Genomic DNA, 25,864 nt, shown 5'->3' with positions numbered 1-25,864 from the left:
TGGATGTGGGATTTGTAGTACAGACCCCTTTCTCCTTGCACTTTGCCTGAGGATTTCTTTGAAATAGTTCTTTGTTTTTAGAATATATAGACATCAGCTTCTCTCTACCCTGACACATTCTTTTTTCCCATAGCATGTTTCGTCAAGGAATGCATGACCTGAAAGTCTGGCCACATGTAGAAGCAGATGGGTCTGAGCCCACAAGAACGCCTGGCAGAACGAGCAGCACTCTCTCGGAAGACCAGATGAGCCGCCTTGCCAAGGTAAACGAGAAGTGAGGCCAGTAGAAGTCTCTGGATGATGCCTGCTCTAGTGTATCATGACAGTTTAAGTCATGTCATGTCACATTCAAGGTTCTAGTAGCAGTTATGAGCTCTAACTCACATACCCTAACCTTTATTCTGGAAGAGTGTACAATCGCACACTTTCACCATCACTACTGTGCAACTTTAGAACATCTTCATAGACCCTTAGAAAACCATGTGTTCAGTAGTCACTCCTACCCTGTCCTCCCTGCACTTCTGGACAGCTGCTAGTCCACTCATTGCCTGAGGTCTTGTCTGTTCTGGACTTGGTGCATACATGAAATCATGCTTTAATATAGCCTTTTTGTTGAAAATTCCCTTAAGATTTAGAAAGGTGGATCTCTGCTATTTTTGGTATGACCATCTGATTTTACTGGTGACATGGCATTAACATTAAAGTGTTACAAGCTTCAGGTGCTTACGTTTTAGAGAAAAGATTCACTGTGGAATTGACTAAAGTGCCCCCATCCTCCTTTTGTAAACAGAAGGCTTTTTCTCAAGCATTAACTTTATAGATGAAAAGTATAATGCATGCTTCAGTTATTTGTTCCTAGATCTTGTTTGCCCCCACACCAAGGTAGGCTCTCATTCTAGCCCATGCTGATCTAGATCACTATGTACTCTCAGGGTAGCCTTGAACTCATGGTGATCCTCCTACTTCTGCGTCCTGGGTGCTGGGATTAAAGGCCTGTGCCACCACACCCAGCTCATAAGCATTTAAGTCTGCCTCCTCTTTTTTTTTCTTTTCTTTGAGGGACTCACTAGAAATGTCTTTATTGGGACACTGGACTCCCAGGACAGCAGTAAGCATTTTAAACCACTTTGTACTCATGATCTAATTCACTTTTTTTTTGTTTTCTTTTTTTTTAAATTTTTTAAATTTTTATTAGCATTTTCCATGATTATAAAAAAATCCCATGGTAATTCCCTCCCTCCCCACCCCCACACTTTCCCATTTGAAATTCCATTCTCCATCATATTACCTCCCCGTCTCAATCATTGTACTTACTTATATACAATATCAACCTATTAAGTACCCTCCTCCCTTCCTTTCTCTTCCCTTTATGTCTCCTTTTTAACTTACTGGCCTCTGCTACTAAATATTTTCATTCTCACGCAGAAGCGCAATCATCTGTAGCTAGGATCCACATATGAGAGAGAACATGTGGCGCTTGGCTTTCTGGGCCTGGGTTACCTCACTTAGTATAATACTTTCCAGGTCCATCCATTTTTCTGCAAATTTCATAACTTTATTTTTCTTTACCGCTGAGTAGAACTCCATTGTATAAATGTGCCACATCTTCATTATTCACTCATCAGTTGAGGGACATTTAGGCTGGTTCCATTTCCCAGCTATTATAAATTGAGCAGCAATAAACATGGTTGAGCACGTACTTCTAAGGAAATGAGATGATGAGTCCTTAGGATATATGCCTAGGAGTGCAATAGCTGGGTCATATGGTATATCAATCTTTAGCTGTTTTAGGAACCTCCACACTGATTTCCACAATGGCTGGATCAGATTGCATTCCCACCAGCAGTGTAGAAGGGTTCCTCTTTTTCCACATCCCCGCCAACATTTATGATCATTTGTTTTCATGATGGTGGCCAATCTGACAGGAGTGAGATGGAATCTCAATGTAGTTTTAATCTTCATTTCCCTGATGGCTAGTGACGTGGAACATTTTTTTTAGGTGCTTATATGCCATTCATATTTCTTCCTTTGAGAACTTTCTATTTAGCTCCATAGCCCATTTTTTGATTGGCTTGTTTGATTCCTTATTTAACTTTTTGAGTTCTTTGTATATCCTAGATATTAATCCTCTATCAGATATATAGCTGGCGAAGATTTTTTCCCATTCTGTAGGTTGCCTCTTTGCTTTTTTCACTGTGTCCTTTGCAGAGCAAAATCTTTGTAATTTCATGAGGTCCCAGTGATTAATCTGTGGTTTTATTGCTGAGCAATTGGGCTGCCTCCTCTTTTAAGAGTTTATCAGCATTGAACTTTGATGTATAATTTTTATGTGACTTTCACAAGCTTTGAATAGTTAGCAGGCCTTGTATTGGAATAAGCTCTTTATAGCCTGTGGGCCACTGAAATTTGAAAAAAAAGATCTAATCTTCTGTGCTAGAGAAAGGTGTGCTGAAGAAGTGGAGGTATCATGTCCTTGTGGATGGGTCGCATATGCTCCATACAATGGATGAAATTCTCAGTGTGAGAACGAATGGGCAGAATCAAGAAGTACAATGCTGTCTAGTTTAACACTTTATCCATTTTTTTCCTTTGTTATCTCAAATTACTTGGCCTTTCATATGTTTCTAATTTTTTCCTAATACTATTTTAAAAATAATATTTATTTATTTATTTATTTATTTGAGAGTGTAAAAGAGGCAAATAGAGAGAAAATGGGCACACCAGGGCCTGTAGCCACTGCAAATAAAATGCAGATGCATGTGCCACCTTGGCATCTGGCTTTATGTGGGTACTGGGGACTCAAACCCCACTCTTTAGGCTTTGGAGGAAAACACCTTAACCACTAAGCCATCCAGCCCCTTTCCTAATTATTTTTGATGGAAAGTTCAAAAGTAGTTTTGTTAACTATGCCATAGAATTTTCTTGAATTGCACTTTTGGTTTTTAATGTAGCATTATTATATGCTTCTTAAGTTTATCTTTCAAATTTATAAAAAATATAAGATGTTTTCCTAGCAATCAATATGACTTATGGTTGAAACAATAACCCCTTAAAACATGGTGAGCTCTGGCTTATTATAGTCCTCAGCTCCCTTCAGCCCCTCTAGAAATGAGGACCACACACCATCCAAATAGAGTCAGGTGCTGGGTAAAAGCCTCATGTTCTTGGCCATTGTCTGTGATTGTCATCAGTGGTCCGGGGTTTGCCAGCTAGAGATTACGCTGGTGACGGGACCCGAGCAGTTTCCATGTTCTTTGTGTGCTGGTAGAATCACACTTGTCTTAGCAGAGTGGAAGCGTCAGAACCTGGTGAGCTCCCAGAGCCTGCATTAGTGTTCCCCAAAGACTAAATAGAAGCTATCGAAACCCGTGATTAAAGGGTAAAATGGGTCCTATTTGTAGCCTCGTGAAAGAACTTTCCTGCCTCTGAAGAAAACTTTTTATTTCTTGGTACTTTGGGCTAATATGATCCTTTTTTTTCCTAACATAGCAGCTGGTCGTGTTTTTGAGGTTTTAGAACTACTAAAGCTACTGAGGGAGAATGTATTTTAAAAATGACACTTATGTTGGATGAAATTGGAACATTGGGCACTTGGAAGCACTTGCAGTGGGAAATGCACCATATGAGGGCTTGGAGTTTTAATTGTCCTGCCACCTCAGGAAAAATGATCCATAAATTCACAATCATAAGTGTAGAATGGATGATTTCTAAGACCCTTTGTAGTCTAATTCCATAGGTCTTCACATAGCAAATGATTGGATTATTCATCCACTTAGATTTCTGAGGTACACCTCACATACCAAGAGTAAAGCTGTACTTACCTACTTGCAGCTGTGAATGTGGTCTGCATGCCTTTTCTTTTCCTGTGGTGCGTGAGCCTCATGTGCTGGTTGTGGCTGTGTGCAGGCTCCTTTCATGGGATGTGTGCTGTACCTTTACTATTTCAGAAACACAACCCCAAGCATGGCCCATTCGCTTTCCTTGCAGCAGAAGATGCGCTTGGTTATTTGGTAAGATTAGAGTATACTGTGATACTCATGTTCTTAAATTTTTTTTTTTTTTTTTCTGTTTTTGTGGGTGGGGTTCGAATCAGGGTCTCAAGCACAAGCTGACCTGGAGCTCACTCTGTAGCCTAGGCTGGCTTCAGACTCACAGCAATCCACCTGCCTTAGCCTCCCAAATGCTAAAATTAAAGGAGCAGGTTTTTTTTTTTTTTTTTTTTTTGAAATTGTGATACAGTAATCTCTCTCTCTTTCTTTCTTTTCTTCCCTCCCTCCCACCTTCCTCTTTCTCTCATTCTCCTTTCCTGGATAGATCTTAAAAAGTACTTCAGGCTGGGTGTGGTGGTACATGCCGTTACTTCCAGCACTTGGGAGGCAGAGGTAGGAGGATTGCCGTGAGTTTGAGGCCACCCTGAGACTACATAGTGAGTTTCAGGTCAGCCTGGGCCAGAGTGAGACCCTACCTTGAAAAACAAAAACAAAAACAAAAACAAAAAAAATTTCTACAATTAGATTGTCACTTTTTTTTCCCCTGAAAACATGCTGAAATAACCTTTGGTGGTAAATTTACTTAAGAACTGCAAAAGAATTGGTATGCTCTCTGCTTCTATTTTCAAATAAGAAGCACAGAGGCAGTGGTTTCATTTCTGCAATTATGATGTAAGAAATGAGTATTTGAGTAGATAAGTTCAGGGTTCAGAACCAAATGGCTATTTCCAGTCTGTTGGTTTGCTGGCCAATGACTTTTTTTGTGATTTTTCGTGCCTGTTGAGCTGGCTGCTGGTTCAGGAGTAAAGAGGCTGAGTGGGTAGGGAGGGAGGGAGGGAGGGAGGGAGGGAGGGAGGGAGGGAGGGAGGGGCATGTGTGTGTGTGTGTGTGCATGGACGTACACATACTCTAGACTGAACTGCACCAGGGAGCATAAATTAATAGCTCAGGGGCAGATTTCTGAGGACAGTGTAGGAAAGTCAGTTACAGAGTGCTTCAGCCCTGGTTGCTCAGAGATGAGGAGGCAAGAGGACTCTGAAATGAAGAGTAACCTTTTAAGTGGCCTGGAAAAGATGGTGTTAAGACATCCTGAACTCCAGGCTGGATTTCATAGTCAGCTATGGAAGTTGAATTCTGACTAAACTATGAATCACTGAAGTTTAAAAAAGGTCATTTCCAAGTGACATTTAATCAGCTCTTTTCAGTGATTTTTAAAAATATATATTTAAAATATTTTATTTATTGAAGGGGGGGTACGGATAGGGAGAGAATGGGTGCCAGGGCCTCCAGCCACTGCAAATGAACTCCAGACACATGTGCCACTGTGTGTATTTGGCTTATGTGGGTCCTGGGGAATTGAACTTGGGAGGCTTTACAGGCAAATACCTTAACCATTCAGCCATCTCTGCAGCCCTTTTTTTGTTTGTTTGGTTTTTTGTTTTTTTGAGGTGGGGGACTCACTCTAGCTCAGGTTGACCTGGAATTCACTGTGTAGTCTCAGGGTGGCCTTGAACTCACTGCAGTCCTCCTACCTCTGCCTCCTGGGTGCTGGGATTAAAGGCGTGTACCACCACACCCAACTTTTTATTTTTTATTTTATTTTTTTATTTTTGGAGGCAGGGTCTCATTCTGGTCCAGGCTGACCTGGAATTAACTATGTAGTCTCAGGGTGGCCTTGAACTCTTGGCGATCCTCCTACCTCTGCCTCCCAAGTGCTGGGATTAAAGGTGTGTGCCACCACGCCTGGCCCAACTTTTTTTTTAAATATATCTTATTTACATATGTGTGTGTGTGAGAGAGAATTATATGTGCTTTTATTTGAAAATAGGTAAATGATAAGCACCACTTTTAATTTTTTTTTATTTTTAAAATTTTTATTTACTTAATTGAAAGTGGAGAGAAACACAGAGACAGACAGAAACAGAGAGAGAATTGACATGCCAGGGTCTCCAGCCACTGCAAACAAACTCCAGATGCATGTGCCACTTTGTACATCTGGATTTGTGTGGGTACCAAGGAATCAAACCTGGCTCCTTAGGCTTTGTAGTCAAGTACCGTAAGTGCTGAGCTATTTCTCCAGCCCTCATTTGCAGTTTTAACTGTGAGCACAATGTGTTCTTTGTGGTCAATAGCATAAAGACCCTTCAAGTGTATTACAGAAAACAAAACAAAACCCTTTTTTTTTCTACAAAAGCCCATCTTCACTCAATAATTAATTTTTAAATTTTTATTTATTTATTATTTTTATTAATTTAATTAGAAAAATTTTTAAAACAATTATTATTATTTTTTTTACTAATTAGTTTTGTACTCAGTGAATACAGTTAAGTTGGTACCATTGTTAGGCTCATCCATGTACTACCCCCTCCCCCTGGACCTCCTTGTTGAGGTATATGGGTCACGCATTGTGGAGTTAGCCCACAGTTATGGGTAGGAGAAATGTCTCTACATATCATGTGTCTCTGATATTCTTTCTGCCCCCTCTTTCACAAAATTTCCATGAGCCACATTGGGTTCATTTTTGGTCTGCTTCAGTGTTGAGGTGATGGGGGCCTCTGGGTCTCTGGATAACTGATACGGTAGGAGTTGGTTGTTCTCTGTGTCGATTTCCTTCACTCTTGTGCTGGTACCCGTTCACCAAGAAAACAGCATCCTTGCTTGTTTAGCACATTGTTCTTAGTTTCAGACATGAAACATGAGCTTTGACCTTGCTGAAAACTGCATCTCCTTAATAGCTTCTCCATTCATGTGTTGTGTCTTAGTAAGGATCTTAAGTCACAGGAAGTAAAAGAAGGGAAATGTTAGTTAATAAGAGTTTATAGAAAAGCTTGTTACTTTACAAATGGAAACACTACCTGCCCATAAAATTTGGGTTGGACAAAAAAGACTTCTGATGTTTACAAATGGCCCCAGTAAACACCAGAGTCACCACTGCTGAAATTAATCAGGGCTCTCACATTTGCCTGGTGGTATTGTTGGCCTCTCCTAAAACATACCTTTGTATGACAATTCAAGAATAACTTCTGCTGTGAATAATAGTACATTTACAAACAGCTTATTTAATTTGGTTCTGTATTGACACTATTAGATAGACTCTATCAGAAGATTTGGACTGTCATATACATATATTCCTCATGCACCACCATGCGTGCTTTTAATTCATAACTTGGTTTGTTTACTGTTGTCTAAGATTTTCAGAGCTATTAGATTTGTCTTAAAAGCAGAGGTCTCAAGCCGGGTGTGTTGGTGCACGCCTTTAATCCCAGCACTCGGGAGGCAGAGGTAGGAGGATTGCTATGAGTTCAAGGTCACCCTGAGATGACAGAGTTAATTCCAGGTCAGCCTGGACCAGAGTGAGACCCTACCTCGAAAACCCCCCAACAAAGCAGAGGTCTCAGGGAGACTCTATTAGTTCTTGTCAATGTAAGATTGAGGCCTAAAAAATTTATCATTTGTGTTCTGAAAAATCTCTTATTATCTGTCTTTATAGCTATAGTTTCTGCCAGAAAAAGTAGAAAGTAACATGTTTTTAAAGCTAGATTAATCTCTGAGAAGCTTAACTACATGAAACTTTTATGAGGCAAATACTACTAGTCTTGAATAATAAGATGTATGAGTAATGTTGGAAGTGAAAATGAAGAATTGTGGCCGAGACTTCATTAATCAGGAAGACAGGAAAACTAGAAGAAACCCCTTTTCTTGCTAAGAATTCAGCATATAGACACAAATTATTGAGTCCACACATGTACACATAGCTCCTTTTTTTTTCTCCCCGAGGGAGGGTCTCACTCTAGTCCAGGCTGACCTGGAATTCACTGTATTGTCTTAGAGTAGCTTCGAAATCATGGTGACCCTCCTACCTCTGCCTCCCGAGTGCTGGGATTAAAGGCGTGCGCCACCATACCCAGCTCATAGTTCCATTTTAAATCTCAGTATACAAGTGAATATTTGTATGCAAGCATATCTTAAGCTATGAATTACTGGATAGCTTATATTTGGTTTGATACCAAAAGGACTTATACCTTATACCTTATATCTTAAGTCTATTTCAGAATTACATTTTTTTTTCCTTCTGGAGGTAGCATCTCACTCTAGCCTAGGCTGACCTGGAATTCACTATGTAGTTTCAGGGTAGCCTCATACTCATGGTGATCCTCCTACCTCTGCCTCCCAAGTGCTGGATTAAAGGTGTGTGCCAACACATCTGGCCACCAGAATTACATTTTTAAATAATCGAAATTTATGAGAAAGCCACATTGACATGAAGATATATAGTAGGACCAATAATAATAATATTCTTTTTGAGTAATTGTTTAAAATTGTTATTTACTCTGTGTGTCTGTGGGATATGCCCGGGCCTCTTGTCACTGTAAGCTAACACCAGATATTTATGCCACTTTGTGTATTGGGTTAACCATGGTTGCCTTGGGTATTGGGCCCTGTGCTGGCTAGCTGTGTAAATAAGCCATTTTCATTGCTGCAGCATCATTCCAGCCCTTTTGAATATTTAGTAATTTAGTTCAGTTCTAGTCTAGACTCGAGGTACTAGGCATGTCAGTCATGATTTTTGACTTAAGGGCCTATACCAGAATAGAGCACAGTAGGTAAAACAGTATGTTACCTGGTTTGTATGGTGCTTTCTGCTGACCCAACTCAAAGATCCACAAAACACACGTGAGGCGGAGCAGTCATTTCAGTACTTGCTCTTCATCTCCATGGTCAAGTTCAAGGAATCAGGCAAATTTCTAACCTGAGGTGTTTTTTTTTTTTTTTTCCAAGGTAGGGTCTCACTCTAGCCCAGGCTGACCTGGGATTCGCTATGGAGTCTCGGGTGGCCTCGAACTCACGCGATCCTCCTACCTCTGCCTCCCAATTGCTGGGATTAAAGGCGTGCGCCACCATGCCTGGCTGTCTAACCTGAGTTTTTATTGTGGAAGAAAATCTCTTTAATATCCTCATCTTTCTAAATGCTTGCCTTTTTTTTTTTTTTTTTTTAAAAAAGCAGATTTCTTCATGTCTGGTTGTGGTGTTGGGGAGTTTGTGCCTTAGACAAGCATTTTGCTGCTGGTCCTTAATTATTATTTAAGTAATTGTATCTTTTGAATAACCTTCAACATTCTTTCACTAATATACACATGTGGATAAAGTATTGTTAAGGCCCAAAGGAGACCATGAAAATCCCCACTAATATACCACACAGGGATTACTTGTCATTAGTTTTTGAGCTTTCGGTCAGTGTGGAAATATATGTGCATGAATACATGCACATTTGTTTTTAATTAAGCCCATGATATGCATGTGTGAGGTAGGCAGGCAGGCAGAAAGAGAGAGAGGGAGGGAGGAAGGGAGGGAGGGAGGGGACCCTGTGTTCAATTTTAGTAATGTCTCAAGAGATGCTTCCTGTTTAAGGTGTTTCTTTAATACTTTGTTCTTGCCTGAGGACTTTCCATACTGTGAGCATGGTGTCCCCAGAAGCCTTGCGCAGAAGCAGACTCACCTGTGTGCAGATCTGTGCCGTGACTAATTCCTCATCTACTACACATTTTCCACTGCTCTGAAATGAATTGTTTTGCTCACATGTGGTACCTGTGAGTTGTTTACAGTCACAAGTGTATGTGGGTACAACAGATCAAATTTTGGGAAGTAATCTTTGAATTTATTTCTTTTGTATTTTTTTATGTGTGGATAGTGTATGTATATGGTGTATATACATGTTTGTATGTGTGCGGTCATATGTCTGTTTGCATGTGTGGAGGTGATGTCTGTCTTCCTCTGTTGTCTTCTACCTTCTTTCTTTGAGACAGAGTCTTTGCTTAACCTGAGCTCACTGACTCACTAGACTTAGCTAGCCAAGGAGTCCCAAGGATTCCCTGTCTCCACCTCCCCAGCAGTAGGATTACAGGCATGCACCACCACACCTGACATTTGTGTGGAGCTTATGAGGTCCTCACGTGGCAAGTACTTTTCCCCCTGAGCCACTTCCCTAGCCCTATTTTCTGTATTGTTTATTTATCAAATTGTTAAAACTAACTAAATTCTTTAAAAACCATATTATTTGTATAAAACTAATACATTTTTATAGCATCTTGGAACTTGGATAGTATATCTAATATTGTTTGATAATGCATGTTAATTGATGTTTAAATAATGAAGTATATCTATGAATATAGAACAATTAGTGGCATTCTTTTCTGTCTGCTTTGGAATCAGTTTGCCTGCTCTCCTTTTCCCCTTCCCATATACTTCACCACAAATTCTTGAGTAGACGTGAAATATGTAAACATTGATTTTCAGTCCTTCTTACCATTGTCTCAAGTATAAAGACCCGAGTCATGAAGAGCCTCAAGAAAGCTGGTTCCCAGCAGTCTGCATGTCAGCATAGATGTTCTCAGTCTCCAATCTGATGAACTTGGGTTAGGTAGTGGTGAAGGCTTGGTACTCTTTTCTGATCCTTGCATAGATCAGTTCTCATGTTTTGTTGGCAAACAGGCTATTACCTCTGCCTGCCTAGGGAGTTTTTTAAAAATATTTTTTTGTTCATTTTTATTTATTTATTTGAAAGTGAAAGAGAGGGAGAGAAAGAGACAGATAGAGAGGGAATGGGCGCGCCAGGGCTTCCAGCCACTGCAAACGAACTCCAGACACGTGTGCCCCCTTGTGCATCTGGGTAACGTGGGTCCTGGGGAAATGAGCCTCAAACCAGGGTCCTTAGGCTTCACAGGCAATCGCTTAACTGCTAAGCCATCTCTCCAGCCCCTGCCTGGGGAGTTTTGACCAGAGATTCCTTACCCTTGTGTCTCTCCTGGGTGTTATCTGTCTGAGACCTCAAGGCCCTGCCCCACGCTACACTTTGCTCTGAATTGTAGTTGTCTTTCATACCTTGCTTCTTTGTGAAGAAAAGTCCTTTCCTTGACTCCCTTTTCTCCATTTTATTTTCTCCTCTCCTCCCTTCTTTCTCTGCAGGGTCTTTTAAAAAATATTCTTTTTAATTTTTACTTATTTATTTGAGTGACAGAAAGAGGGAGCGAGGGGAGGGAGAGAAGGAGAGAGAGAGAGGGAATGGATGCGCTAGGGCCTCCAGCTGCTGCAGGCGAACTCCAGATGCATGCATCACCTTGTGCATCTGGCTTATATGGATACTGGGGAATCGAACCTGGGTCCTTTGGCTTTGAAAGTAAGCACCTTAACCACTAACCAATCCCTACAGCCCCTTTCCAGGGTCTTTTTATAGTAGCTTTTACCATAAAATCCTGGTTTCAGCAGCTTCAGTTCTGGGCCACCTGTTTCCAACATGGCAGTAAAGAGTATATGAGGGACTGAGAGGGGATGTATTCAGTGCAGCCGTGTCGAAGTGAACCCGATAGAGAAGTTAAGTGACTCTGGGTCATGTTTAGGTACTGCCATGAGAAACTGAGAGAGATGTATTTAGTGTGGCTGCTTTGGGAAGAGGAAGAGATGAAGGGGTTAAGTGACCCAAGGGCAGCCCTCAGCATTCTGACATCATGAGGGTGAGGCTGAAGTGGAGGGAAAGAAGTTTCTTTCTTTCTTGTTTTTGGTTTTTCAAGGTAGGGTTTCATTCTAGCCCAGGCTGACCTGGAATTCACTGTGTAGTCTCAGGGTGGCCTTGAACTCACCGTGATCCTCCTACCTCTGCTTCACGAGTGCTGGGATTTAAAGGTATGTGCCACCGCGCCTGACAAGCAGTTTCTTTAATTAAGCAGTTTTGGTTGAGGTGTGGTTCTAACCACTGACCCCTCATTTTCTGGGCCTAGTGCACCCTACATGATGGGCTCCTGCATTGCTAATCTGTTAGTCACTGGGGGTCACACTGTCCTTTACTGGTAATCACCGTCATCTTGGCTTTCTGTCCTGTCAGGCTTTGCTGCTCGTAGACTACAGATAGCTCCAGAGGAAGGTTAAGGACAGTAGTTTATCTCTGGGCCTTTTGCCAAGTTACAGACACAAAATGAAGGTAGAGATGACAAGACTCCACCCCCGTTTTTAGGTACCTTTTAGGTCTAAGTTTGTAGTGGGAGTTTTAGCAGGTTGGTCAACAATAGCAACAACAAAAGAACCTTTTAGACTAGAGGAGAAAAAGTTTATTTAATACCCTGGAAAGAGCAGCAAACAAGGCAGTAACAGAACTACCTGTGTGGGAATGGGCCACAGAGATTTTCATTGGAGAGGTGGCCTTCTTCAGTTATGGCAAGCCACAGCATACAGGCTCCTACCGTGAGGTTCTCTTCACTCAAATGAGGATCGCTCTGTGGTATCAGATTGAATGTAGTTTTGTTTGGTGGCACCAATTTGCAGTTCGCTTTTGGTCTGAATGGGCATGGGCACTCTGCAGCGGCTTGCGCTGGAGAGCCTCTCTTTCCTGGTCTGACTGATGGCTTTTTGCAAACTCAGTGCTTTGTAGCCAAGGCAGCGATGAGCACTTGTTTCCTTCCATTCCATACGGTATGGCCAGTCTGCAACATCGTGATCCTCTTGCCTCAGCCTTCTAAGGGCTGTGACTGCAGGGCTGAGTCACCATGCCCAGCCAGGATTGCCTTCTTTCACTTTTGGTTCTGTATTCCTGACCTGCTGGAAGTACAGGGCAGTGAAATCCTGTGTGCTTGGGTGGCGTGCATGAGTCCAGGCAAGGACGCATGTTCTTCTTTACCCTTCCCCACTTGTGAGTAGGAAAAGGTCCTAGGCAGAATTCCAAGGTGTGCAAATACTTTCCATTCTTTTTGTCGCCCGTCCACATAGTGTCTGTCTCGCCATTAGCACTCAGCTCCATTGAACGCATAGCCTTACTCCAAGGAGCTTATTCTCCATGGTAGGTGAAACTGAGTAGCAGAGAGTGAACTGAGGAGTCCATCTTTTTTTCAGGGACTACTATTTGGCAATCTCTTTTTCTGCCGGTTTTAGTCCAGGTGTGGTGCGGCACGCCAACCCACTTTCAGCTCTGTAGTTGGTACTTTAATTATTAAACACCCACTGGTTTGAGCCATCTTCCTTAAGCATACATTTCTATCTTCCATTATGTCTGGTAATACATAGTTGGAACTCCTAGAAGTTTCCTGGCCATGCCATTATCTGGTTCTTGGGGATTCTTCTATTTAAATAGCTTTTACAACCCCTCACTGTTTAATTCTTGGAGAAGTTAGGGCTCAATAATCATTCCATTATTTTGTGACAGTGGGCTTTCTTTCCAACTCTATATGACATCTTATGAATTCTTAGGAACTTGTGTTTCTGACCAAGAGTGAGTGACATTTCTACTGATTGCTTGACCTATCTTCTTCCTGGAATGGGCACCCTTGTGAGGATTATTCCTTCATAAGCAATTGGAAACAGATTGTACTGCTCTTACCCTGCTGTTTAACAGAATGCAGATGTTCTCTTTGCAAAGATGTAGGTCACTGGCATTTCAGACCCAGAATGAAATAGAAATTTTATTCCAGTGATACAACAATAGTTATCTGTGTTTTAAACTCTTATCTTTGTTTTAAGAAGTTATTTTTGGTCCTTAGTATCTGGAAAAATTGAGATTGGGGATACCTGGAAATTGTCTGGGACTTGTGATTACCACCCTCATGTGGCTACATTGTTACCAGCACCACAGGGAGATGAACTAACACAGGTTATGGTCTCTGAGTAGCTTGTTCTCAAATGTGCATTCTTTCTAGTCACAAACATAGTAATGTCAATGCAAATTTTCATCCAATGATTAGCAATAAATAGTTCCCAAACTAGTCAGTATTGTTTGAAGATCTGAAATGATTTTGGTGTCTAGAAGTACTGAGTCTGGTGCAGAGATGACAATGAACTTAGCAGAAGGTAGCGTGTGATGGATCAGCAGTTGTCCTGGCCTATTATAGACTTTCCCGTTCCCTGAGGTCCAGACGGGAGCAGCTTTGCTGTTTGCACAGTGCGTTGCTCTGCCTTCATGTGAGCATCAGTTGTGCTGTGCCAGCTCCTCTCTGCACTTGTCTCTTGATACTCTTCCCTTCCCCAGTTAGTGAGGGATCAACTGATGTGTCATAACATAGAACCAGTGTTCAGAGACAAATGAGTAGGAATTGTGTGACAATAGAAAGTGGTTAGTGAAGATGCGTAGAGCAAATGGCTGTAGAATCATAGTGGACATGTGGCTGACATCCCAGCTCTGCCCCTTCAGAGTGTTACTTAACAGCTGTCTGAAAACTGGGGGCAAAATCACCCATTTAATACAGTTGTTAAACATGCCAGCAAATTGGCATGTGAATGTTACCTTTTTCTTCCCTTATGTAGTATATAAATTCCTTCTTCTTGATTTCTGTTGTTCATACCAACCTCCCCCCAAAAAAGAAATATGACCATATCTTTATGTGTGTCTCTCTCTCTTTATATTATTTTTTTTATTTTTTGGATTTACAAGGTGGGGTCTCTCTCTAGCCCAGGCTGACCTGGAATGCAGTGTATAGTCTCCGGTTAGGCTCAGATTTACAGTGATTCTCCTTTCTCAACCTCCTGGGTGCTGAGATCTTGGAAGATGTAAAAGAGTGGTGGTGAGGACTTAGGCTGATGAGAGGAAAGGCAGATGGAGAAGAGTGGTGGTGAGGAGTTTGGGTGATGAGAGTCAGGGAAGATGGAGAAGAGTGGTGGTGAGGACTTCAGGTGATGAGAGTCCTGACCTCTGTCAGAGCTGTGCTTAGTGTGTCCATCCTTCCTCCTCTGTCAGAGCTGTGCTTAGCGTGTCCATCCTTCCTCCTCTGTCTGAGGTGTGCTTAGTGTGTCCATCCTTCCTCCTCTGTCAGAGCTGTGCTTAGCATGTCCATCCTTCCTCCTCTGTCAGAGCTGTGCTTAGCGTGTCCATCCTTCCTCCTCTCTCAGAGTTGTGCTTAGTGTGTCCATCCTTCCTCCTCTCTCAGAGCTGTGCTTAGCGTGTCCATCCTTCCTCCTCTGTCAGAGCTGTGCTTAGTGTGTCCATCCTTCCTCCTCTGTCAGAGCTGTGCTTAGCGTGTCCATCCTTCCTCCTCTGTCAGAGCTGTGCTTAGCGTGTCCATCCTTCCTCCTCTGTCAGAGCTGTGCTTAGTGTGTCCATCCTTCCTCTGTCAGAGCTGTGCTTAGCGTGTCCATCCTTCCTCCTCTGTCAGAGCTGTGCTTAGTGTGTCCATCCTTCCTCCTCTCTCAGAGCTGTGCTTAGCGTGTCCATCCTTCCTCCTCTGTCAGAGCTGTGCTTAGTGTGTCCATCCTTCCTCCTCTCTCAGAGCTGTGCTTAGCGTGTCCATCCTTCCTCCTCTGTCAGAGCTGTGCTTAGCGTGTCCATCCTTCCTCCTCTGTCAGAGCTGTGCTTAGCGTGTCCATCCTTCCTCTGTCAGAGCTGTGCTTAGTGTGTCCATCCTTCCTCCTCTGTCAGAGCTGTGCTTAGTGTGTCCATCCTTCCTCCTCTGTCAGAGCTGTGCTTAGCGTGTCCATCCTTCCTCCTCTCTCAGAGCTGTGCTTAGCGTGTCCATCCTTCCTCCTCTCTCAGAGCTGTGCTTAGTGTGTCCATCCTTCCTCCTCTCTCAGAGCTGTGCTTAGTGTGTCCATCCTTCCTCCTCTGTCAGAGCTGTGCTTAGTGTGTCCATCCTTCCTCCTCTGTCAGAGCTGTGCTTAGTGTGTCCATCCTTCCTCCTCTCTCAGAGCTGTGCTTAGCGTGTCCATCCTTCCTCCTCTGTCAGAGCTGTGCTTAGCGTGTCCATCCTTCCTCCTCTGTCAGAGCTGTGCTTAGCGTGTCCATCCTTCCTCCTCTGTCAGAGCTGTGCTTAGTGTGTCCATCCTTCCTCCTCTGTCAGAGCTGTGCTTAGCGTGTCCATCCTTCCTCCTCTCTCAGAGCTGTGCTTAGCGTGTCCATCCTTCCTCCTCTCTCAGAGCTGTGCTTAGTGTGTCCATCCTTCCTCCTCTCTCAGAGCTGTGCTTAGTGTGTCCATCCTTCCTCCTCTGTCAGAGCTGTGCTTAGTGTGTCCATCCTTCCTCCTCTGTCAGAGCTGTGCTTAGCGTGTCCATCCTTCCTCCTCTGTCAGAGCTGTGCTTAGCGTGTCCATCCTTCCTCCTCTCTCAGAGCTGTGCTTAGTGTGTCCATCCTTCCTCCTCTCTCAGACCTGTGCTTAGCGTGTCCATCCTTCCTCCTCTGTCATAGCTGTGCTTAGTGTGTCCATCCTTCCTCCTCTGTCAGAGGTGTGCTTAGTGTGTCCATCCTTCCTCCTCTGTCAGAGCTGTGCTTAGCGTGTCCATCCTCCTCTCTCAGAGTTGTGCTTAGTGTGTCCATCCTTCCTCCTCTGTCAGAGCTGTGCTTAGCGTGTCCATCCTTCCTCCTCTGTCAGAGCTGTGCTTAGTGTGTCCATCCTTCCTCCTCTGTCAGAGCTGTGCTTAGCGTGTCCATCTTTCCTCCTCTGTCAGAGCTGTGCTTAGCGTGTCCATCCTTCCTCCTCTGTCAGAGCTGTGCTTAGTGTGTCCATCCTTCCTCCTCTCTCAGAGCTGTGCTTAGTGTGTCCATCCTTCCTCCTCTCTCAGAGCTGTGCTTAGTGTGTCCATCCTTCCTCCTCTGTCAGAGCTGTGCTTAGCGTGTCCATCCTCCTCTCTCAGAGGTGTGCTCATCCTCTCTGTTCTTTCCCACAGCTTACCAAGGCTCATCGGCAAGGACACATGGTGAAAGTGGACTGGCTGGACAGGCTGACATTTCGAGAGATAGAAATGATCAATGAGGTGAGTTGCATAGTTTTTATTTTAGAGTGTTTTGTACAGATGACTGAGTCGTGGTGGTGTCAGAGGGACTGTTTATTGCTAGCATCACTGAGCTTCCCTGTGCCTGTGAGTCTGTGTCAGTATGATACCTGTTGCATTGGCCTCCTCTGTATTACTGTAACTGTGAGCCATGAAGATGCCAATGCGTATTTTAAGTGTGCAGACCTCATGTGTGATGCTCTTGAAGGCTCAATGCTCACATATGTGTGCTCACTTGTGGGCCACATTCAAGTTTCCATGCCCAGCCCAGTGCAGCCACCACATAGCATGTCTAGAAATCTGCTCCGCTTAGCAGTCCTGTGCTTTATATACGTCATAGAGGAAGCTGTGCACTTGAGAGAGTTGAGCTGCACATGCATTCGTTTTTTCCCTTGTCTTTATGTATTGGGCCAGTGTATATGTCTAATTAAAGGATGACTTGAGTCGATCTTTATAAAAATTATATTTTAAAAAAGGATTGTATTTTATATATTTGCTTTAAAATACTAGGTATTTGGCCTAACCATCTTTGTCTAGAGAAAAAAAATCAAGTTAGGACAGAGGAGTGTTAGTCCAGCTGACAGGTAAGCACAGCACTGTGCGCATGACCTCATTGCACTTCTGCAGAGTTCTGAGCAAGCAAGAGCAAGGGAGAGAGGGAGGAGAGAAACTGTGTGGAGTGCGTAATTTCAGGAAGCCACTCTTCTGCATAATATGTATTTATTTATTTTTGTATTTTCAAGTTAGATTCTCATTCTAACCCAGGCTGGCCTGGAATTTACTTGGTAATCTTGGGCTGGCCTTGAACTCATAGTGATCCTCCTACCTCTGCCTCCTGAGTGCTGGGATTAAAGGTGTGTGCCACCATGCCCAGCTCCTGCATAATATTTTTATATTGTGTGAAACTGGGTTTCCTTTCTAAATTTATTCAAACAGTCTCAGCTTAAGCTGTCAACTTTCATAATATTACATTCTAGAAGAGTTTAATGAAAGTGCTTATTTTTGTCTTCTCCCCTTCCAGGTCAGTGCATCTGGGCATAAAAAATGTAGTTTGAGTTTCCTTCTCCAGCATTGCCAGGAGCCCTGTGCTGTTCCCTTTTCAATACACTGGGAATCTGACAGCCAGAGCTAGGCTATAAAGCTGAAGCATGTATGGAATATTCTTGGATCTGTGTGGTTTTGTGTGGGGGTCTACAGCCACACTTTATTTATGGGGTTTAGACTTCACTGTGTTTCGTGTCATTGCTCAGGTGTCTGCTGTACACATTTGTATAAGGAGTCCATCTGTTTTCTGTTTATGTTGAGGGGATAAGTAACTGTTCCCCAATATACATTAAGCATTGATCAAAATTTACAAGTGAAAAGTTAGAGAATACTTATAAATGGTAAAATCTTAAAAGGTATACTTGTTAAGCCTATTGTCTTTAGTTCCACACATTAAAAAAGGACTTTTTCATTCATTGTATAAGTTTTAGTTGATTGATACTTTTGACCCTGAATCTTTATGAAAATAATGAAAATAGTTTTTTTTTTTTTTTTTTTAGAGTGAAAAACGAAGTTCTAATTTCATGTACTTGATGATTGAGTTTCGCTGTGTCAAGTGTGATGATAAAGAATATGGTATTGTTTACTATGAAAAGGTGTGTTCCTTGGAATTACTTATGGTCTATGAAGTTGAGGGGAACAGATGGTTTAAAAAGGAATTCTCGGGCTGGAAAGATGGCTCAGTGGTTGAGAAGGAGTTCTTCCTGCTTTGGAATTACTGCTCCTCTTGCCAAGATACTTGTTCTGGTTGCACAGAGCTACGCCAGCTGCTTTTGAACACATACACACAAAGTCACACACTGCACAGGGCTGTGTGTGGGCGGGGCAGTTCTGGGCTACAAAATCCAGTGAATGTGCAAGTGATTACAAACGTCTTAGCTAATGGTTCTGCAAATTGGTGAGTAGGACATTAGAATAGTAGCATTATTTAAAATTGTTATTTGCAGTAAAAATGGAAATCACAGTTTTAGATGATAACCTGTTGAAAGTTAACAGTATTTGTTATTTTAACATGCATAAAACATGTTGAAATCATACGTGACCCTATGCTTATGAACGACTTCATTATTATGCTCTTACCAATACAGTGTTACTCAAAATTAAGAAAACTTCTTCCCATTCTTCTAATTTCTTCAAGTGTCATTATACGAATAAAGTATTTCTGTGTTTAGTGTGGAGCTACCTGAAAATGTTTGCCTTAAATGCTTGTGAAAGGGGCTTCACTTGAAAAATTGAAACCACATAAACCCACTCTTCTTTACTATTGTGGAAATGACAAGTGTTTAAGTCACTACAAGTGAGAACAGACTTTGGGTCCATGATGTGGCAGATAAACACCTTCATGCAGCAGAACTTAGGAACTGTGCCTTGTTCCACATCAGATCACAGCTGTACTGCAGTATTGCTCACTGAAGCTATCACAATAACTTACATGATATTTGTAGTCTCATTCACAGAAGCCCTCCCAAATGACTTACAATGGACTTACACTTCAGGTCACATCCACACTGAGGTATTGCTCACTGAAGTCATCACAAGTGACATACTATATTTGCACTTCAGGTCACATCTGCACTGTGGTCTAATGTAATGTGCTTACTCTTTACTTGAAAGATTTGCATGATAAAGGATTAGAATTTCCATAGTTAATTAGAAATCTTATGGTTAATTTTGATGACATATGTAATGCTTTAAAGATAAATTTTATTTTCCTTCCTTCATATACTGTGCCTTTTACTTGAGTGAAAAATTAGGGAAATTTAGCTCCGTTTAGTATTTTATGCATAATACGATAGGTATTTATTAGAAAAATGAAGTCACTGACAACTGAGGTAGTCCTCTAACATCTACACACGTAAACACATACACTCTCTCACACACACACGGAAAGAACACCTAAATTAGAAAGAAAGGAAAATACAATTGAGCAAAATTGTGCCCAGCATATTTTAATAAACACTTTCATACCCTGCACAGTGCGTACTGTGATAAGTGATGCCCACTCTTTATGTGCAGCTTACACAGCCGAAACCTATTATCTAGTGATGCCTTCAGACCGTATGGTGTGAAGGACCTTCTGAGAGACAGCTTTGATAGTAGATGAAATAATAACAGAATAGGAATTAGAACAATTTTAAGCATTTATGAAAAGGTTCTTGACCCCTTTTCCTTGCTTCTAGAAAATTGCTCAGAAATTAATGCCTGTCTGTCCACCCTTGTCATATCTCTACTTAGTGTAAAGGTTGCTGGACTAGTGTCTTACATGTAATGGAAATAAACTTTCTTGTCATCTATCTTCTGTGACAGATAGCCTTAGTGAAGATTACTTGTCACAGTTGGGCTGATGAATATGTTTTCAGGTGTTGTGACTGAGAACAAGCCTGTTAAACAACAGCTCTGGGAATTTGTGGTTTCCTGTTAGTCTCAATTACTGAACTGAAGTCAAGTTGCAATGCTTCTCTTCTTTCCATCTCTTCCAGTTTCACAGCATGTATCTAAAATGTAAAGCATGCTCTGTCAGCCTTTGGAAATTGACAGAGGTTAGGTATCCAGCTGTCAAAGAATGAAGTTTGACATTAATTCGTTTAGACTTTTCCAATATTTTGGCATTAATATTTTTTATGTTGAATTACTTTTCTTGCCTAAGATAGATGAAAACAAATGCTGACAGTCTTCAAAAATGATAATACCAGTAAAATAGGGTAGCTTTCATTAATATGTGATTGACTTGCTCTTCACATTTAGGAATACATTGTTCTTCTTTCTGAGGACTATTATACCTTTACCCTAACTGCATACATTTGCACAACAGTGTCCCACACTTACTGTTCTGCTCTCTGAGGATTCCAGTGCTCACTAACAGTGTCCCACACTTACTGTTCTGCTCTCTGAGGATTCCAGTGCTCACTAACAGTGTCCCACACTTACTGTTCTGCTTTCTGAGGAAACCAGTGCTCACTAACAGTGTCCCACAATTACCGTTGTGCTCTCTGAGGATTCCAGTGCTCACTAACAGTGTCCCACAATTACCGTTCTGCTCTCTGAGAAATCCAGTGCTCACTAATATTGTCCCACACTGACTGTTCTGTTCTATGAAGATTCCAATGCTCAATAACAGTGTCCCACACTTACTGTTCTGCTCTCTGAGGATTCCAGTGCTCACTAACAGTGTCCCACACTGACTGTTCTACTTTCTGAGAAACCCAGTGCTCTCTAACATTGTCCCACACTGACTGTTCTGTTCTTTGAGGGTTCCAGTGCTCACTAACAGTGTCCCACACTGACTGTTCTGTTCTCTGAGGGTTCCAGTGCTCACTAACAGTGTCCCACACTGACTGTTCTGTTCTCTGAGGGTTCCAGTGCTCACTAACAGTGTCCCACACTGACTGTTCTACTTTCTGAGAAACCCAGTGCTCTCTAACATTGTCCCACACTGACTGTTCTGTTCTTTGAGGGTTCCAGTGCTCACTAACAGTGTCCCACACTGACTGTTCTGTTCTCTGAGGGTTCCAGTGCTCACTAACAGTGTCCCACACTGACTGTTCTGTTCTCTGAGGGTTCCAGTGCTCACTAACAGTGTCCCACACTGACTGTTCTGTTCTCTGAGGGTTCCAGTGCTCACTAACAGTGTCCCACACTGACTGTTCTGTTCTCTGAGGAATCCAGTGCTCAGTAACAGTGTCCCACACTGACTGTTCTGATCTCTGAGGAATCTAGCACTCATTAACCTTGTCCCATACTGACTGTTCTGCTCTCTGAGAAATCCAGTGCTCACTAACAGTGTCTCACACTGACTGTTTTGCTGTCTCAGGATTCCAGCGCTTACTACTAACATTGTCCCACACTTACTATTCTGTTTTCTGAGGAACCCAGTGCTCACTAACATTGTCCCACACTGACTGTTCTGTTCTCTGAGGAATCCAGCGCCTAATAACAGTGTCCCAGATTTACTGTTCTGCTCTCTGAGGAGTCCAGTGCTCACTAACATTGCCTCTGTCTTATTGCTCTGCTCTCTGAGAAATCTGGCATGCACTAATATCTACAAGGCTCCTGCAGTAGTTTACCACATCCATTCCGCCATGTGTTAAATGTGTCAGTGGGTTCTTGTTCTTGTTTTGAAGATTTGGACTTTTTTTTGATCTACAGTCATAATACACATTTTTTTCTTTTTAAAATTTATTTTTAATATATCTAATTTATTGATTTTAGTGAAAGAGGTAGATATAGAGACTGAGAGAGGGAGAGAGAGACAGACATTGGGTGCACCGGGGCTTCCAGCCACTGCAAATAAACTCCAGATGCATGTACTACCTTGTGCATCTGCCTTATGTGTATACTGGGGAATTAAACCTGGGTCCTTAGGTTTCACAGGCAAGTGCCTTAATGCTAAGCCATCTCTCTTGCCCTTTTTTTCCTATTTAAAAAAAAAAAAATTATTACAAGCAATAAAAATAATCTATTTGGGCTGGAGGGATAGCTCAGCAGTTAAGGTACTTGTCTGCAAAGTCAAAGGACCCAGATTCAATTCCCCTGGTCCCATGTAAGTCAAATAAACAAGGTGGCACATGCGCCTGGAGTTTCTTTGCAGTGGCTGGAGGTCTTTGTATGCCCATTCTCTCTTTCTCTTCCTTCCTGCTTCTTTCTCTGTCTTTGCCTCTTTCTGTCAAATAAATAAATAAAATATTTAAAAAAATAGTTTGTTTATTTTCAGACTTTATATATCCACAATTATAATAAAAACTCTTGTTAGATTTATTTTCTTCAAAATGTTTTATCATCATAGACATTAAAATGAATATATATTATTTGTGCAGTTGAGAGAATTCCTAAATAGAAGATGGTGTTTTTTTGTAAGTAGAATTAAAACTATGCCTTGTTATCATTTGGTTGAAGTTTTATTTATTTATTTTTTTGTTATTTAAACTTCCTGCACTGTTATCCAGGATGGTGATGAGTCCTCCCCAATTTTAACAAGCTTCGAGTTAGTGAAAGTTCCTGACCCTCAGATGTCTATGGTAAGTAACTGTGATCTTTTTTTTTTTTTTTTTTTTTGGTTTTTCAAGGCAACGTCTCACTGTAGTCCAGGCTGACCTGGAATTAACTATGTAGTCGCAGGGTGGCCTTGAACTCATGGTGATCCTCCAACCTCTGCCTCCCAGGTGCTGGGATTAAAGGTGTGTGCCACCACGCCTGGCTTTGTGCTCATTTTTTATAAATATATGTGTGTGTGTGTGTGTGTGTGTGTGTATATATATATATATATACACACACACATACATATTTTTTTTTTTTTAGAATGATCACTGCTTACACTTTCCTTTAAAATAAGTAACAAATAAGCTCCAGTTATATACATGTGACTCAGCTCTTTGGAGTTAGATTCAAATGGAATGTGTGTAATGAAATCAAAAGAATAGGTCAGGCAATCTGGAATCAGATAGCCATTTATTTGAACTGCTGAAAGAGCAAGGGAACAAAAGGTGAGGAGAAATGAAAGGAATAAAAGAGAGAGAATGGAGTCTGTAAAGTGATACTTGTCAGAGCAGGTGACTAGAAGGAGCCACTTTAAAAGGTGAGTTTGTATAGCTAAGATCAATGGGTAAGAATTTTGGGAGGTTGATGTTATTGTGAAATAAGATTGTTGTAGCTACTAGGACTACTAGACTGGAGATTAGTGCATAAAGAACGTTTACATGGTAAAGGGAAAAGATTTAAAATAAAAAAAATTAGAAAAACATGAACAGACAGCTCACACATACTGTCAACCAATAACACAAGTATATGAAAAAAATCTAAATGTGTATGTCTTTACATCCAAATGTCCATATCTATAGAAAAATATTTACATGTATACATACATATAAAGCATTGGTAACATGGATAAAATTTATGATTTGGGTTGTGGAGATAGGAATTGATAGCACCTGTGTATATTGCAACATGAGGACTACTGTCTTCCCCACAGTAACAGTTAGGTAAGCGCTAAGATGATCGTTCACTCATGTCATGTCATAGGTCTTTGGGAGCTTGTGGGTTATATCTGGGTGTCAGAGTAGATTTCATTGTGAAGGTGGTTTGTGATAGAGGTTGTTAAAGTGCCCTAGGAGGCCGGTGTGGCCTGTGTGTATTAGATACCCTGGACCTGAGTCACACTTAGCTTCTACAGGTCTGTAATTGTACAAGATTCATAGGAAACTGTAGTGATAAGAACATAACAAACATCAGATGTCATGAAATGCTCTTATGCATGTAATGACTTACTTTTCTATTTATGGCTGGCTATTAAGGTTTCTTTTTGGTAAAGTTTGTATTCTCTATGTATTTAAATAATTTACAGGAGAATTTGGTTGAGAGCAAACACCACAAGCTTGCCCGAAGTTTAAGAAGTGGGCCTTCTGACCATGATCTCAAACCCAATGCTGCCACCAGGGACCAGCTGAATGTAAGAGAACTTACAAAATACTCAAGGACAATTGAATGGATATTTGGTTGAAGTTATTTGGAAGGGGAGAGAAAGAGAATGAGTATGGGTGTGGCATGGCCTCTACCCACTACAGATGAACTCCATGCACCAGTTTGTTCAGCTGGCTTTATTTGGGTACTGGGGAAATGGTCCTGGGTCGTTAGCCTGTGCAGGCAGGTACTTAACCACTGAGCCATCACTCCAGCCCAAACACTTTATTTATTTATTATTATTATTTTTTTTTATTTGCAAGTGGAGAGAGATAAAAGAGAGACAAAGAGAATGGGTGTGCCAGGTCCTCTAGCTGCAGCAAACAGACTCCAGATGCATGCATCTCTTTGTGTGTCTGCCTTCACATGTGTACTGGGAAATCGAACTTGGGATGTTAGGCTTTGCAGGCAAGTGCCTTAACCACTAAACCATTTCTCCAGACCTTATTTTAAAATATTTTATTTATTTATTTGAGAGAGAAGGAAGAAAGTACAGAGAGGTAGAATGGGCATGCTGGGGCCTCCAGCCACTGCAAACAAACTCCATATATGTGTGTCACCTTGCACATCTGGCTTTACATGGATACTGGGATACTGGGGAATCAGATCCACATTTTTAGGCTTTGCAGGCAAGTGCCTTAACCTCTGAGCCATCTCTCTAGCCTCAAGATGATATTTTTAAAAAATATTTATTTACTTGAGAGAGACTGAGAGAGAGAGAAAGAGGCAGATAGAGAGAATGGGCACATCAGGGCCTCTAGCCACTTGAAACAAACTCAAGATGCATGTCTCACTTTGTGCATCTGGCTTTACGTGGGTACTTGGGCATCAAACTCAGGTAGGTCCTTATGCTTTGCAAGCAAGGGTTTGAGCCATCTCTCCAGCCCTGAAGTTGATATCTTAAGTGTACATTATTTCAGCATTTGGTGAATTCTACATAATTTCCTAACCTTAACAATTTCCTACATCTGAAGTTTTTGTGTTTTATGGTGGGGAGGGTATGGCTGCTTTGCTTTGCTTGGTGTCTAGCAGGACCTGTTTTTATGGCATAAGGCTTGCTTATCTGTTCTCGTGCATCCTAATGATTTGCCTTTTGTATGAATGTGCTCAGGATATCTGTGTCTGATGTGTTTTCCCCTGGCTTACGTAATAGTTGCATTGTGGAAATACGTTTTAATGAAAAGATTGAAATAAAATGAATATATACAATATAAAGCATATGTTTGACAATGTCGCTCTGTTTTTCATTGTTGCAGATTATTGTGAGTTACCCACCAACCAAGCAGCTTACATATGAAGAACAAGACCTTGTTTGGAAGTTTAGATATTATCTCACTAATCAAGAAAAAGTAAGTTTCATATATCAATTTTTTTTTTTTTCTGTGTGCCTAGATGCTTAGGACCAGAAGTGAGAGTCCCTTGGGGCTTGTTCCACGCTCCCCCCCAATCAGGGAAAAATGGTAAGAGTAGTGGTATTTCACAAGTGGCCCACAAGGCCCCTGTGCCCCACCTTGCCCTCTCATGGAGGGACACTGGGGGCCTTCCACTTGCTCTGTACCTCTCTCATGTTTCTTCACCGTGCCAGACTACAGTCAGGCTCCAGAGGGTCTGCTTTCCCTGCTGACTCCATCAAGCCCCTTCCC

The 25,864-nt window shown here is 41.7% G+C and overlaps 1 protein-coding gene across 4 annotated transcripts in view; it reads left to right on the top strand.

Moving 5' to 3' along the window:
- Pik3c3 (phosphatidylinositol 3-kinase catalytic subunit type 3) overlaps positions 1-25,864 on the top strand; it is a 117,774-nt gene that overhangs the window by 18,372 nt on the left and 73,538 nt on the right. For all 4 annotated transcript variants that reach the window (XM_045135035.1, XM_045135034.1, XM_045135031.1 and 1 more), the window contains 6 exons: positions 134-263; positions 16,620-16,706; positions 18,269-18,364; positions 22,712-22,783; positions 24,106-24,210; positions 25,478-25,570. In XM_045135035.1, coding sequence (XP_044990970.1) covers positions 134-263; positions 16,620-16,706; positions 18,269-18,364; positions 22,712-22,783; positions 24,106-24,210; positions 25,478-25,570 — 583 coding nt within the window. The remainder of the gene's footprint in view (positions 1-133; positions 264-16,619; positions 16,707-18,268; positions 18,365-22,711; positions 22,784-24,105; positions 24,211-25,477; positions 25,571-25,864) is intronic.

The sequence above is a fragment of the Jaculus jaculus genome, chromosome 15 (genome assembly GCF_020740685.1).
Source record: "Jaculus jaculus isolate mJacJac1 chromosome 15, mJacJac1.mat.Y.cur, whole genome shotgun sequence".
Classification (NCBI taxonomy): domain Eukaryota; kingdom Metazoa; phylum Chordata; class Mammalia; order Rodentia; family Dipodidae; genus Jaculus; species Jaculus jaculus.
The sequence above is the reverse complement of the archived record's forward strand: the minus strand, read 5'-3'. Positions and strand labels throughout refer to the sequence as shown.